The sequence below is a fragment of the Podarcis raffonei genome, chromosome 3 (assembly GCF_027172205.1).
Source record: "Podarcis raffonei isolate rPodRaf1 chromosome 3, rPodRaf1.pri, whole genome shotgun sequence".
In the NCBI taxonomy this organism is placed as follows: domain Eukaryota; kingdom Metazoa; phylum Chordata; class Lepidosauria; order Squamata; family Lacertidae; genus Podarcis; species Podarcis raffonei.
The window spans coordinates 79,379,361-79,391,806 of record NC_070604.1 but is presented as its reverse complement, the minus strand read 5'-3'; the positions used below and the strand labels follow the sequence as shown (position 1 = coordinate 79,391,806).

Below are 12,446 nucleotides of genomic sequence, written 5' to 3'. Positions count from 1 at the left end.
TATAATCAGTTTTCAGACAAGACTCTGTATTTCATTGTTTACCCTAGTATATTGTTGCATCGACTATGGCACAGTACGCCAGGATAAATAGTAACATAAGGTTGTTATACAGCAAATTATCAGTACATTCTCTGACACACATGATGCCAAGTAATATTTTAATCCCAATAAATAACCAAATAGACTGCTATCAATTAGAAATGGAAATAGTCTCTTATTGATCAGTCTCTGTTCAGCTTTCACAATTATAAATTGCGCTGTGGTCAAGAGTACTTAGTCCACAAACTATATTTTGAAGATGACAGAAAATAAATGAAAAGTTGCTTCATTTGCCATGGGGTTTTTTGTATGGCATACCTAATATAGTTTATTATTCTAATTCTTACAACAGAAACTAGAAAGCATTGAATTTATTTTTTAAAAAAGAGCATGTGTCACTCTTGGAACTGAAAAGATTCAGAAATGTATGAAAGCATCATTAGAGATCTTGTCCAAGATGTTGGGTCTAACAAAACTAAATACCACAAAATTAGACCCACATAAATACACACACATTATTTTACCTTGCTGCGTTGGGATCCTGTGACCTTAGGGAAAGGCGAGGATAAGAAGTGAAATAGCAATAAGAAAAAAGTGTCCAAAGTACTCCAATGATAACTGATCAACCAAATATATATTTCATAAAAGAACTATCCCTTGCTTCCACGTCTCTGTAGGCAACTTAAAACAGAAAAACTAAAACAAGGAAGAAAAGTCTGAATCTACTTTATGCAGTTATTCAGTTAGTCCTTTTCCTCTACACAACAACTTTTCTTTTCAAAATTAGAATGAGATATTAAATTTTTCCTAACAATAGCATTAATGACTTCCAAATGTGCACAGTGACAAATACGGAAGCTGATTAATCTACTTTTTTCCCTTTTCTTGGTCACTGGCAGTTTCTTTCATTCAACCATAATTCTGCTGGATGCATCTTGCTAGAATACTCTAGAAATATATTCTGCAAAAAGTACTTTAAAATATGTGAAATTTTTACTAAGATTTATCACAGACATATAAAAGACTGAAATAAACTAGTTAACAAAAACAAACAAATGTAGTTCATGGACAACAATGATTAGTAATCGCGAACAAAGATGATGGGAGAAGACAGGGAGAGGGAGACGACAAAAAACAACAGTTCTACATCAAAACAATATTTAATGTGTTTTTCACAGTCTCTGTGAACTATTTCCATTTTACTGATGAAGAAAGAGGAACACAAAAAGCTTTCCTCCTACATTTACCTAAAAAATCTAACAGTGCACGAATCAGCACATATAATCACTTTCTGATAGTGGTCAGCATTTATTTATTTTTTAGTATATGTCCACCATATCCATTGGGCAACATTCCAAAAGCTGCTTGCATGTTGTCTTCTATGAAGGAGAATGACCCATGAACAAACAGATTCCTTACTGAGTGCCTAAGAACATTCCATTGATCTCATTCATATATATATGGGAAGCCCCTGAATATGAGCATTTAGGAGGTGGGAACTGTGCAATCTGATCTCTTTATTTTCAATTAAATAAATAACACTTTTTACTATATTTAATTTCAATTAATGGCCATTATCACATGTGCTGTAAACTATATACATCACTAAATACTTTTACATATCAAAACAAAAATGCTTCATGAATGTTCTTGATGCAGGTAGGAAATATTTTTTCTTAAAAACCCCACATACTAACACTTGTAACATATCTACCTCCAGGACCTTTATTGGATGTAAATAATATCTTCTGTATCTCTAACATGTGAGATAACAATATCCCTTAGATTTTTAATAACTCAGTTAATTGTAGTTTTTGACTTATCACACTGACACATCTCTCAAGTTTGCATGAGAAAACTACCCAAGTTCTTTTTAAAAAAAAAAAAATGCAGTGTTTCAATGATAAAGCATATCAAGAAGATTGTTGCCCCCTAAAATAATTTATCTCTACCCTTCTGTGTGCAAGATAGGATATTACACCAGTTGAGTCTTGAGAAACACATTGATTTTGATTGTTGGCTGACAATAACCTGGTTAATCTATGAAATTATACACTGATAATGAATAGAGACATATAATCATGTAGAGGCGAAGACAAATCAAACAGGAACAAAAAAATTGCTAAGTGGCAAGGAAATCCTAGAGGATTGTGGTGAGTAAAATCCCACAGGGTTTGGTTGTGTCTTGCCAGTTGCTCCTATTCAGCATGTAAATAGGATTATCTGGAAAATATATTGCAGAAATGTAGAATCCAGGGTCATTAGTATGATAGTGAGTGACACCTCTTCAGCCTAGGGCTCTGACTCTCTATTAATTATCTTGCCATAATGGAGTACTGATGTAGAAGAGGTGACTGCTGCTGAAACCAGACCAAAATAATGGTGAGCTCAGAGACTTTAGAAGAACAGGCAATTCTTAGCCTTGAAGTTCTCCTAAATCAGCCACTTTCTTGGAAACATTGCAGTGAAATCATGAGGATGTTACTTCTTATGAGAACACCAAGGAACAATTCCTGTGAAACTCTGTACTTGGGCATGAACACCAAAGTACAAAATATGTGAGTGGCATATCCCTTTGTACATCACCTCCATTCCTGTTTAAAACACATGTATAGCAGTAGGGTCCCTATGCATATTTGTTTAAAGAGAGAAGAATGGGACTGATATGAGATGCAGGCACCGTTCACATTTCAATCATCCTTCATGTGTTTTGACATTGGGTACAAAATGTCTTGCAAGGACCACCTCTCCTGGCTACCTTTTCCAGCATCTTTCTATCCACAGGAATAGAGGGAACATTCACCCTCCACAAAAGATGGAAGGGAAATTCACTTCATTTTGGGGTGGCAGAAGAAAGTTGAAGCAACAAGAGGGTTTTGTAAGGAAAGCCAAATCCTGTCCTTCCAACTGAAAACTTCATAGAACTTGAAGGGGCCTAACTTTAGTAATAAAATCTACAAGCAACTACCTTTGCTGGTACTTGGAGCTTTTGGATTATGCAGATTACAGCAACACACCTCATAATGGGCACTTACAGGAAGGAAGATACTGGAAACAGACTGCAACTGTGCAGCTACATCTTCACTGATCTTCTCTTGCCTTTTGAGCACTATTCTATGTGCTGATCTTGGCCTAGAAAACATTTTACATACTGCATCTAACGGACGTGATGGTACAGCTTCTACCTAATATCAAGCTACAATCTCTAGGATCATGTTTTAAGATTGCTTGTATGCATTTGGAGAGCAAGGGCACTGTGTTTTGTCTATTTACAACTTTTGCAAAGAATACTTTCCAAATGGCTACATTTTAAATGTGGAACAACATTCCCATCAAAGCCCTCACTAGTGTATTTTGAAAGCAGTGTAAAATCTGATAATTAGATTTTGCTTTTAGTGGTGTGGTATTCAAACAGATAAAATGGAAGGATAGTTATGCTATGTCTAAAGGTCATTAAATATAGAAAACCATGAACCAAAAAATGCTAGTTAGATGTTATGAAATAATGTACAATATAAAACGTTAAGATGTAAACAGTAATAACAATCTTACTTCAAAACTCTTGACTTCCTCTTCATTATCATCATCTTCTTCATGGCAGCTCTGAAACCATGTGAAAAGAACACCATACTTACAAACGAACTTTTAAAGTCAAATTCTCTTGTTTTACTGAGAAAAATCTCCCACTTAAAAAATGTGCTAAGTACATACTGTGCAAAGCCCAAAGTCACACAAGTGGACTTCCCTGCACTAAATGGTTTGCCCCTTCCTATTTTCTTCCCTGAAGTCTTCTATGTTTCATGTAATATGCTCTGGAGAGTCCCCAACCCCTTGGAGCAGTGGGAAGAAAAAGAAAGGGAATCCCCATTGTGCAGTACTCAACAACTGGGTCTTTTACAGTGCTTGTGTGTGTTTATAGTGATAAGCAAACTACCTTGGGCTCAGTTTTTAACTGAACTCAGCCAACAGATATATTTTACTCAAAGAAATTATACCAGCTGCATAACAGAGTCTGATCCCTACCCCAAGACCCTCCAAATACCATTTCCTTTTAGCCCTTTACCTGCCTGTGGCTTTCACATGCCCTGGGAAAATTACATTTCTCAAAGCTCCTAGCATATTGCAAACACTGGAGCGAGAGACACTTATCCCTCCCAACCTGCTACTGTAACCAGTAAATGGTGGGTGGGCTGAGTCAGATTAAAACCTGAGTTAGAAAAGGATATGGGGAATCATATGGGGAATGATTTTTAAGGGAAGCATTGCGAGTCAACAAGGTTTGTATTTAGAGTCAAGCATTTACAAAACTTGACACCACTACTAGAGATTGGGTGAAAAAAATGAAGAAAATACCTTTGCCATTATATCAGCATATGCCATATAAAGATAATCTTCTTCCAGTTTACTGTAGTGTAATAAAATAAAGAATAAGTGGTTACTGTTTATCATAAAAGAGACAATTGTTACATACCCATGAAGGGTGCTTTTATGCGCCTGTAATGTTACATCAGGTAGCAGTTACTCCTAGTGGTGCAGGCCGAAAAGATCATTGTCCAACTTTGACAAGGCTTCTGATGTTTTGCTGTGTCTATAGCCAGTTCTATGGTGGCAAGCCACCTTGGCCATGAGTCCTGGAAGACCTGCTTCCTGCCTTGCAAGCCTGTTTTCGTCTGGCCTGGCAAGACAGGGCCCTGTCTGACTCTAGCTGCAGAAGCTGAGACTGCTTGACAGACTCTTAACAGATTCACTATTGTTTAGTGAATTTTGGTGGGGTGAGAGGTGTTTGTTGCTGTTATTGAAAAGTGGCAAACAAATAAAAAAATCCCTCACATTATTTTGCCTGTTCTCCTAGAATATGGTTTTCAGCAAATCAAATATAAACAAACAAGGTCATAACGACAATCATTATACCAAAATATTCAGTTAGTAATTGTTTTGTGCTTTTACTTCAGTAACAGAAGAAAAGACATCAACATCTTTCAACATTCAACTTTGCTCAACTTTAGCTAAAACATTTTAGTTGAAATAGCTAAAGCCTTTTCTCTCTTAGTGATGTGTATTTTTTTTAAAAAAAGAGATATAGATGAATTCAAAATTAATTGGTATTTATACTTCACAATCCCATTCAAAATCCTAGGAGGGAAATAACTGAAGAACAAATAAAACACTGTGTTATATCCAACCAAGACATACTCAGAACACACCCGCTGAAATCAATGGATCATGGCTAGGCCTGTGATTTCATTGGGTCTACTCCAATATTGATTTAGTACAATACAATTCTATGAACTGGCCCTAATTTATTTTCATTTAGCCCATTACTATTTCCAAGTGAACTAAAAATGCAGATCTAGAGAGAAAGCAATTAATGAAAAATCATAAATATCTTCCCTCTCCCATCACTCTCACCATTTTTCAGTTAATGCTGTTCGACTGAACAGTAAAATAAGCTGGTGCAAAGGATCAACTCTCTTAATACATTCATCTTCTTCTGGTGGTTCTTCTCCAGGTTTCTATTAAAAAATATGAAAACATCAAGATTTTAAATATTTGATAACTTGTAAATGTGTTTATGCCTGTTGTCTTTGTCCATGGAGTTTTTCTTGGAGTGCTCACTGGAAGGACAGATCGTGAAGCTGAGGCTCCAGTACTTTGGCCACCTCATGAGAAGAGAAGACTCCCTGGAGAAGACACTGATGCTGGGAAAGATGGAGGGCACAAGGAGAAGGGGGCGACAGAGGATGAGATGGTTGGATAGTGTTCTCGAAGCCACAAACATGAGTCTGACCAAACTGCGGGAGGTAGTGGAGGACAGAGGTGCCTGGCGTGCTCTGGTCCATGGGGTCACGAAGAGTCGGACACGACTAAACGACTAAACAACAACAACAACACAAATGTGTTTATGTAGAAGTCTTATTCATATGCCATCAAATTTACTTCCATATAATTGGGCTTAAATGAGGGATGCTTGAGGAATTTGTTCTTTTCAATATGAGCTGAACTAATACACATGCCTCAGACTAATGTGTGGATCAGAACTCAGTTGTCCAAAGACTTTCCCCTTTCCCAGATATTATGTCATAGCTCTTGACTAAAAAAAATACATCAAACTATGCAGGTTTTTTTTCTTTAAAAAATGTTTAGGGATACTCTCATTTTCCTACTCATATTGAAATACTGCCCCTCAATGAGGCCAAACTTAGATCCACAAAATTTTTAGGGGTATGTGTTGCATACCCCTGCATCCCCCCAGAAAAAAGCACTGAAACTATGTTTTAAAATAGCATCTGCTAGCTACAAGAACCTGTGAGTCCCTCTGCACAAGAGTCACCAATAGGATTTTTAAATGGCTTTGCTATGGTCTCTTGAGAGTCTAAACTTAATCATATTGGCTAAAGAATTTCTAATGCCAACTGATGTCCATAAAAAAAATAACCACAGTCTCATGTCTTGTTGAAATCACTTTTATCTGAAAATCACATTGCTGCTTGCTCATCGCAGCTCCAAACATGGAACTGGGGATCTGACTACATTATCTTCCCCCACATTTCCTTCATTGCCTCCAGTTTCCTGCCTCTCTGGATCTTACTTGCTGAAGCAGGTACCATATTTTTCGCACTATTGGACGCACCGGTCCATAGGACGCACCTAGATTTGGGGGGGGGGGAAATAAAGGGGGGAAATTTATTCCCCCCCCCGCCAGGCGCGGGGCTGGGGCGGGGGAAGCCCGAGCTTCTCCCTCCCCCAGAACGGGACCCAGAGCCATGCCGAAGCTGCGCGCAGCTTTGGCATCGCTCTGGGAGCTTGCGGGGCTGGGGGAGGAGGAAGCCCTCCGCCAGTCTCCAAACCATGTCGGGAGACAGTGGGATGGCGCGCTGCGCCTCTCCCGCTGTCTCCCGAGTTTGCGGGGCTGGCGAGGGGAGGAGCAGCCTTCTCCCCCCCCCCGCCAGCCTTCTAGCCAAGTCGGGAGACAGTGGGATGGCGAGCTGCGCCTCTCCCGCTGTCCCCCGAGTTTGCGGGGCTGGCGAGGGGAGGAGCAGGCTTCTCCCCCCCCCCCCCGCCAGCCTTCTAGCCAAGTCGGGGGACAGTGGGATGGCGCGCTGCGCCTCTCCCGCTGTCCCCCGAGTTTGCGGGGCTGGCGAGGGGAGGAGCAGGCTTCTCCCCCCCCCCCGCCAGCCTTCTAGCCAAGTCGGGGGACAGTGGGATGGCGCGCTGCGCCTCTCCCGCTGTCTCCCGAGTTTGCGGGGCTGGCGAGGGGAGGAGCAGGCTTCTCCCCCACGCCAGCCTTCTAGCCAAGTCGGGGGACAGGGGGATGGCGCGCTGCGCCTCTCACGCTGTCTCCCGAGTTTGCGGGGCTGGCGAGGGGAGGAGCAGGCTTCTCCCCCCCCCCCACCAGCCTTCTAGCCAAGTCGGGGGACAGGGGGATGGCGCGCTGTGCCTCTCCCGCTGTCCCCCGAGTTTGCGGGGCTGGCGAGGGGAGGAGCAGGCTTCTCCCCCCCCCCCCGCCAGCCTTCTAGCCAAGTCGGGGGACAGTGGGATGGCGCGCTGCGCCTCTCCCGCTGTCTCCCGAGTTTGCGGGGCTGGCGAGGGGAGGAGCAGGCTTCTCCCCCCCCCCCCGCCAGCCTTCTAGCCAAGTCGGGGGACAGCGGGATGGTGCGCTGCGCCTCTCCCGCTGTCTCCCGAGTTTGCGGGGCTGGCGAGGGGAGGAGCAGGCTTCTCCCCCCCCCCCCCGCCAGCCTTCTAGCCAAGTCGGGGGACAGTGGGATGGCGCGCTGCGCCTCTCCCGCTGTCTCCCGAGTTTGCGGGGCTGGCGAGGGGAGGAGCAGGCTTCTCCCCCCCGCCAGCCTTCTAGCCAAGTCGGGGGACAGGGGGATGGCGCGCTGCGCCTCTCCCGCTGTCTCCCGAGTTTGCGGGGCTGGCAAGGGGAGGAGCAGGCTTCTCCCCCCCGCCAGCCTTCTAGCCAAGTCGGGGGACAGGGGGATGGCGCGCTGCGCCTTTCCCGCTGTCTCCCGAGTTTGCGGGGCTGGCGAGGGGAGGAGCAGGCTTCTCCCCCCCGCCAGCCTTCTAGCCAAGTCGGGGGACAGTGGGATGGCGCGCTGCGCCTCTCCCGCTGTCTCCCGAGTTTGCGGGGCTGGCGAGGGGAGGAGCAGGCTTCTCCCCCCCGCCAGCCTTCTAGCCAAGTCGGGGGACAGGGGGATGGCGCGCTGCGCCTCTCCCGCTGTCTCCCGAGTTTGCGGGGCTGGCGAGGGGAGGAGCAGGCTTCTCCCCCACGCCAGCCTTCTAGCCAAGTCGGGGGACAGGGGGATGGCGCGCTGCGCCTCTCACGCTGTCTCCCGAGTTTGCGGGGCTGGCGAGGGGAGGAGCAGGCTTCTCCCCCCCCCCCCCAGCCTTCTAGCCAAGTCGGGGGACAGGGGGATGGCGCGCTGTGCCTCTCCCGCTGTCCCCCGAGTTTGCGGGGCTGGCGAGGGGAGGAGCAGGCTTCTCCCCCCCCCCCGCCAGCCTTCTAGCCAAGTCGGGGGACAGTGGGATGGCGCGCTGCGCCTCTCCCGCTGTCTCCCGAGTTTGCGGGGCTGGCGAGGGGAGGAGCAGGCTTCTCCCCCCCCCCCCGCCAGCCTTCTAGCCAAGTCGGGGGACAGCGGGATGGTGCGCTGCGCCTCTCCCGCTGTCTCCCGAGTTTGCGGGGCTGGCGAGGGGAGGAGCAGGCTTCTCCCCCCCCCCTGCCAGCCTTCTAGCCAAGTCGGGGGACAGTGGGATGGCGCGCTGCGCCTCTCCCGCTGTCTCCCGAGTTTGCGGGGCTGGCGAGGGGAGGAGCAGGCTTCTCCCCCCCGCCAGCCTTCTAGCCAAGTCGGGGGACAGGGGGATGGCGCGCTGCGCCTCTCCCGCTGTCTCCCGAGTTTGCGGGGCTGGCAAGGGGAGGAGCAGGCTTCTCCCCCCCGCCAGCCTTCTAGCCAAGTCGGGGGACAGGGGGATGGCGCGCTGCGCCTTTCCCGCTGTCTCCCGAGTTTGCGGGGCTGGCGAGGGGAGGAGCAGGCTTCTCCCCCCCGCCAGCCTTCTAGCCAAGTCGGGGGACAGTGGGATGGCGCGCTGCGCCTCTCCCGCTGTCTCCCGAGTTTGCGGGGCTGGCGAGGGGAGGAGCAGGCTTCTCCCCCCCGCCAGCCTTCTAGCCAAGTCGGGGGACAGGGGGATGGCGCGCTGCGCCTCTCCCGCTGTCTCCCGAGTTTGCGGGGCTGGCGAGGGGAGGAGCAGGCTTCTCCCCCCCCCGCCAGCCTTCTAGCCAAGTCGGGGGACAGGGGGATGGCGCGCTGCGCCTCTCCCGCTGTCCCCCGAGTTTGCGGGGCTGGCGAGGGGAGGAGCAGGCTTCTTCCCCCCCCCCCCCCCCGCCAGCCTTCTAGCCAAGTCGGGGGACAGTGGGATGGCGCGCTGCGCCTCTCCCGCTGTCTCCCGAGTTTGCGGGGCTGGCGAGGGGAGGAGCAGGCTTCTCCCCCCCCCCGCCAGCCTTCTAGCCAAGTCGGGGGACAGGGGGATGGCGCGCTGCGCCTCTCCCGCTGTCCCCCGAGTTTGCGGGGCTGGCGACGGGGAGGAGCAGGCTTCTCCCCCCCGCCAGCCTTCTAGCCAAGTCGGGGGACAGGAGGATGGCGCGCTGCGCCTCTCCCGCTGTCCCCCGAGTTTGCGGGGCTGGCGAGGGGAGGAGCAGGCTTCTTCTCCCCCCTCCCCGCCAGCCTTCTAGCCAAGTCGGGAGACAGCGGGATGGCGCGCTGCGCCTCTCCCGCTATCTCCCGAGTTTGCAGGGCTGGCGACGGGGAGGAGCAGGCTTCTCCCCCCGCCAGCCTTCTAGCCAAGTCGGGGGACAGCGGGATGGCGGCGTTCCGCCTCCCCGCTGTCCCCCGAGCTTGTGGGGCTGGCGGTGGGGCTCTCCTGAAGCCTGGAGAGCGAGAGGGGTCGGTGCGCACCGACCCCTCTCGCTCTCCAGGCTTCAGCGAAAGCCTGCATTCGCACCATAGGACGCACACACATTTCCCCTTCATTTTTGGAGGGGAAAAAGTGCGTCCTATAGTGCGAAAAATACGGTATTTTAGTCCAGCTGTTCAAAGTTCCTTTGCAGGGCTCCCTCTTGCCTGCTTTCCTGTTTCCACTTGATCCAGGAGTTTCAATGTGCCCTAGATTTAGGGACTGGGAAAGGTCTATTTTTCTCCCTATCCTAAGAATATGGTTGATCAGGCCAATGGCCCAACAAATCTAGCACCCTGTTTCACAGTGGCCAAGCAGATGTCTGCAGGAAACCAGCAAGTAAGACCAGAGCACAAGAACACTCTCCCCTCCTTTTGCTTCCAGCAATTGGCGGCATATTCCCTGACGTTGCCACCTCTTGGAACTGCCATGCTGTGCCCAGCAATTGCCCTCAACATCAACAAAAGGTTTTAAATACCATGAACTGCAAACATACTGCTAAATCTTCTATCAGTGTGTCTTCAAAGTAGTGGTCTTCTGTTTCCACCCACGACTTGTCATATCCTTGAAGAAAGAGATTGACAGCTCGATGCCTGAAAAGGAAAAGGGAAAGTGGTGTGTGTGTATGTGTATATGGCCATTCCATATTAGTCTAAAATTTTGAACATACCGAATATGCAAAATAAATAACTACAACTGGTGAACAATTTTTTTAAAAGAGGTCTTTGTTGTTCATTCCATAAAGCTTATTATGAATTAACTGGATATTATATGAGGATTCACTGACTATTAACATTCTATAGGCATGATCTGAAACTACATGTCACCTTTCCTCCCTTCTATAAAGTATTGACTATAAGAAGATTAAATAGATAAATAGATAGCTAGATAGATAGATGATAGATAGGTGTGTGTGTGTGTGTGTGTGTGTTTCATGTTTTGTGGAACGTGATCCAATTTTGAAACTGAATTCTGATGTTATAGTTTTCACTCTCATTGCATTACATTGTACACTGCTTAGAGAGTATTGTGATTAAACATTATATACATTGTCTAAATCAGTAAATAAAGTAAGAAGCCTGTACTCTATGTGGGGCTGCCCTTGAAACTGACCCAGAAACTCCAGCAGGTGCAGAATGCCGTGGCGAGACTCTTTACATGGTCCTCACCACAGGATCATATTCACCCAGTGCTATACCAGCTGCACTGGCTCCTGGTGGAGTACAGGATCAGGTTTAAGGTGCTGCTTTTTAACCTTTAAAGCCCTATACGGCCTAGGACCCTCATACCTATGGGACTGCCTCCTCTGGTATGCCCCACGGAGGACCTTACAGTCTGCAAACAACAAGACTCTGAAGATCCGGGGCCCTAGGGAAATGACTGGCCTCGACCAAAGCTGGGGCGTTTTCGGCCGTGGTCCCAGCCTGGTGGAACACTCTCCCACAAAAGACTAGGGCCATGTGGGATTTGATATCTTTCTGCAGGGCCTGCAAGACAGAGCTGTTCTGCCAGGCCTTTGGCCAGAGTGCAGTCTGACCTATTTTCCTTTGTATAAGAACAAGCATGAAGGGGGCCTCCCAACCTGTTCACAGGTCCTTATATGATCAGTGAAAACAGTTGGTCCTAGCAAGTATTAACCGCTCTCAGTCTTAACCTGATAACTTCCATTTGTCCAGATTTTAATTTGTCTGAATTAATTTTAAGATGTATTTTAATTAACTGGTGCCTGTTTTTATGTATACTGTGTTATTTGTATGATGTTAGCCGCTCTGAGCCCGGCTCTGGCCGGGGAGGGCAGGGTTCAACTAAAAATTATTATTATTATTATTATTATTATTATTATTATTATTATTATTAAGTTTCTTTTAGCAAAGTACAAGCAGAGAAGCCAATAAGGCTTGCAGAGCCTGACTGGGAGCCGCTATAATTGCTCTGATCAGCCACAATAATTTTTAAAGGAAGTGTATAGCCAACCTGCTAGGCATTTTTAAAGTTAACCATCTTAGTTCCTTGTTCAATTGTATTCCCTCATTCACCCCTCCCCTCCTAGTTAGCGATATACCTAGGTGGACAGCAATATAATATACACAAATCTTCATGATCACACGCACCGTGGAAGATTATATAGTGGTGCCATTCTGAAGCAAGCTACCACCGCTCTTTTTCTCTGTTTGGATAGAAGTTTATGCCATACTGCTTTTTTTGATCTCTGAGGATGCTCAACCTGTAGCGCACAAGGAAACAGAAAACAGAAATCAGACACCTCTTCTAGACTGTTGCTTTATTGTTGTTTTTTAATTAAAACCTCATAACAGTTGCAGGCCAAAATTAGTATGCTGAAGTATGGTGTTAGCTTCTTATTGGTTCATCTAAAATGCCCTAAGCCTAGAACACAGTGTCCCACCCAAAATTATCCCCAGTTAGGACATCTTGCTCTACTGGTTTTTAAAATGTAAGAA

The 12,446-nt window shown here is 47.1% G+C and overlaps 1 protein-coding gene across 19 annotated transcripts in view; it reads right to left on the bottom strand.

Moving 5' to 3' along the window:
* RYR2 (ryanodine receptor 2) overlaps positions 1–12,446 on the bottom strand; it is a 252,769-nt gene that overhangs the window by 46,236 nt on the left and 194,087 nt on the right. For 11 of the 19 annotated variants that reach the window (XR_008329619.1, XM_053382604.1, XM_053382612.1 and 8 more), the window contains 6 exons: positions 12,099–12,211; positions 10,466–10,580; positions 5,449–5,552; positions 4,393–4,444; positions 3,592–3,642; positions 564–587 (listed from right to left, as the gene is read on the bottom strand). Coding sequence is in view for 18 of the 19 variants with exons in the window: in XM_053382604.1 (XP_053238579.1) it covers positions 564–587; positions 3,592–3,642; positions 4,393–4,444; positions 5,449–5,552; positions 10,466–10,580; positions 12,099–12,211 (459 nt within the window). In the remaining variant the exon portion in view is untranslated. The remainder of the gene's footprint in view (positions 1–563; positions 588–3,591; positions 3,643–4,392; positions 4,445–5,448; positions 5,553–10,465; positions 10,581–12,098; positions 12,212–12,446) is intronic. The other 8 variants (XM_053382606.1, XM_053382616.1, XM_053382622.1 and 5 more) reach the window with 3 other exon arrangements.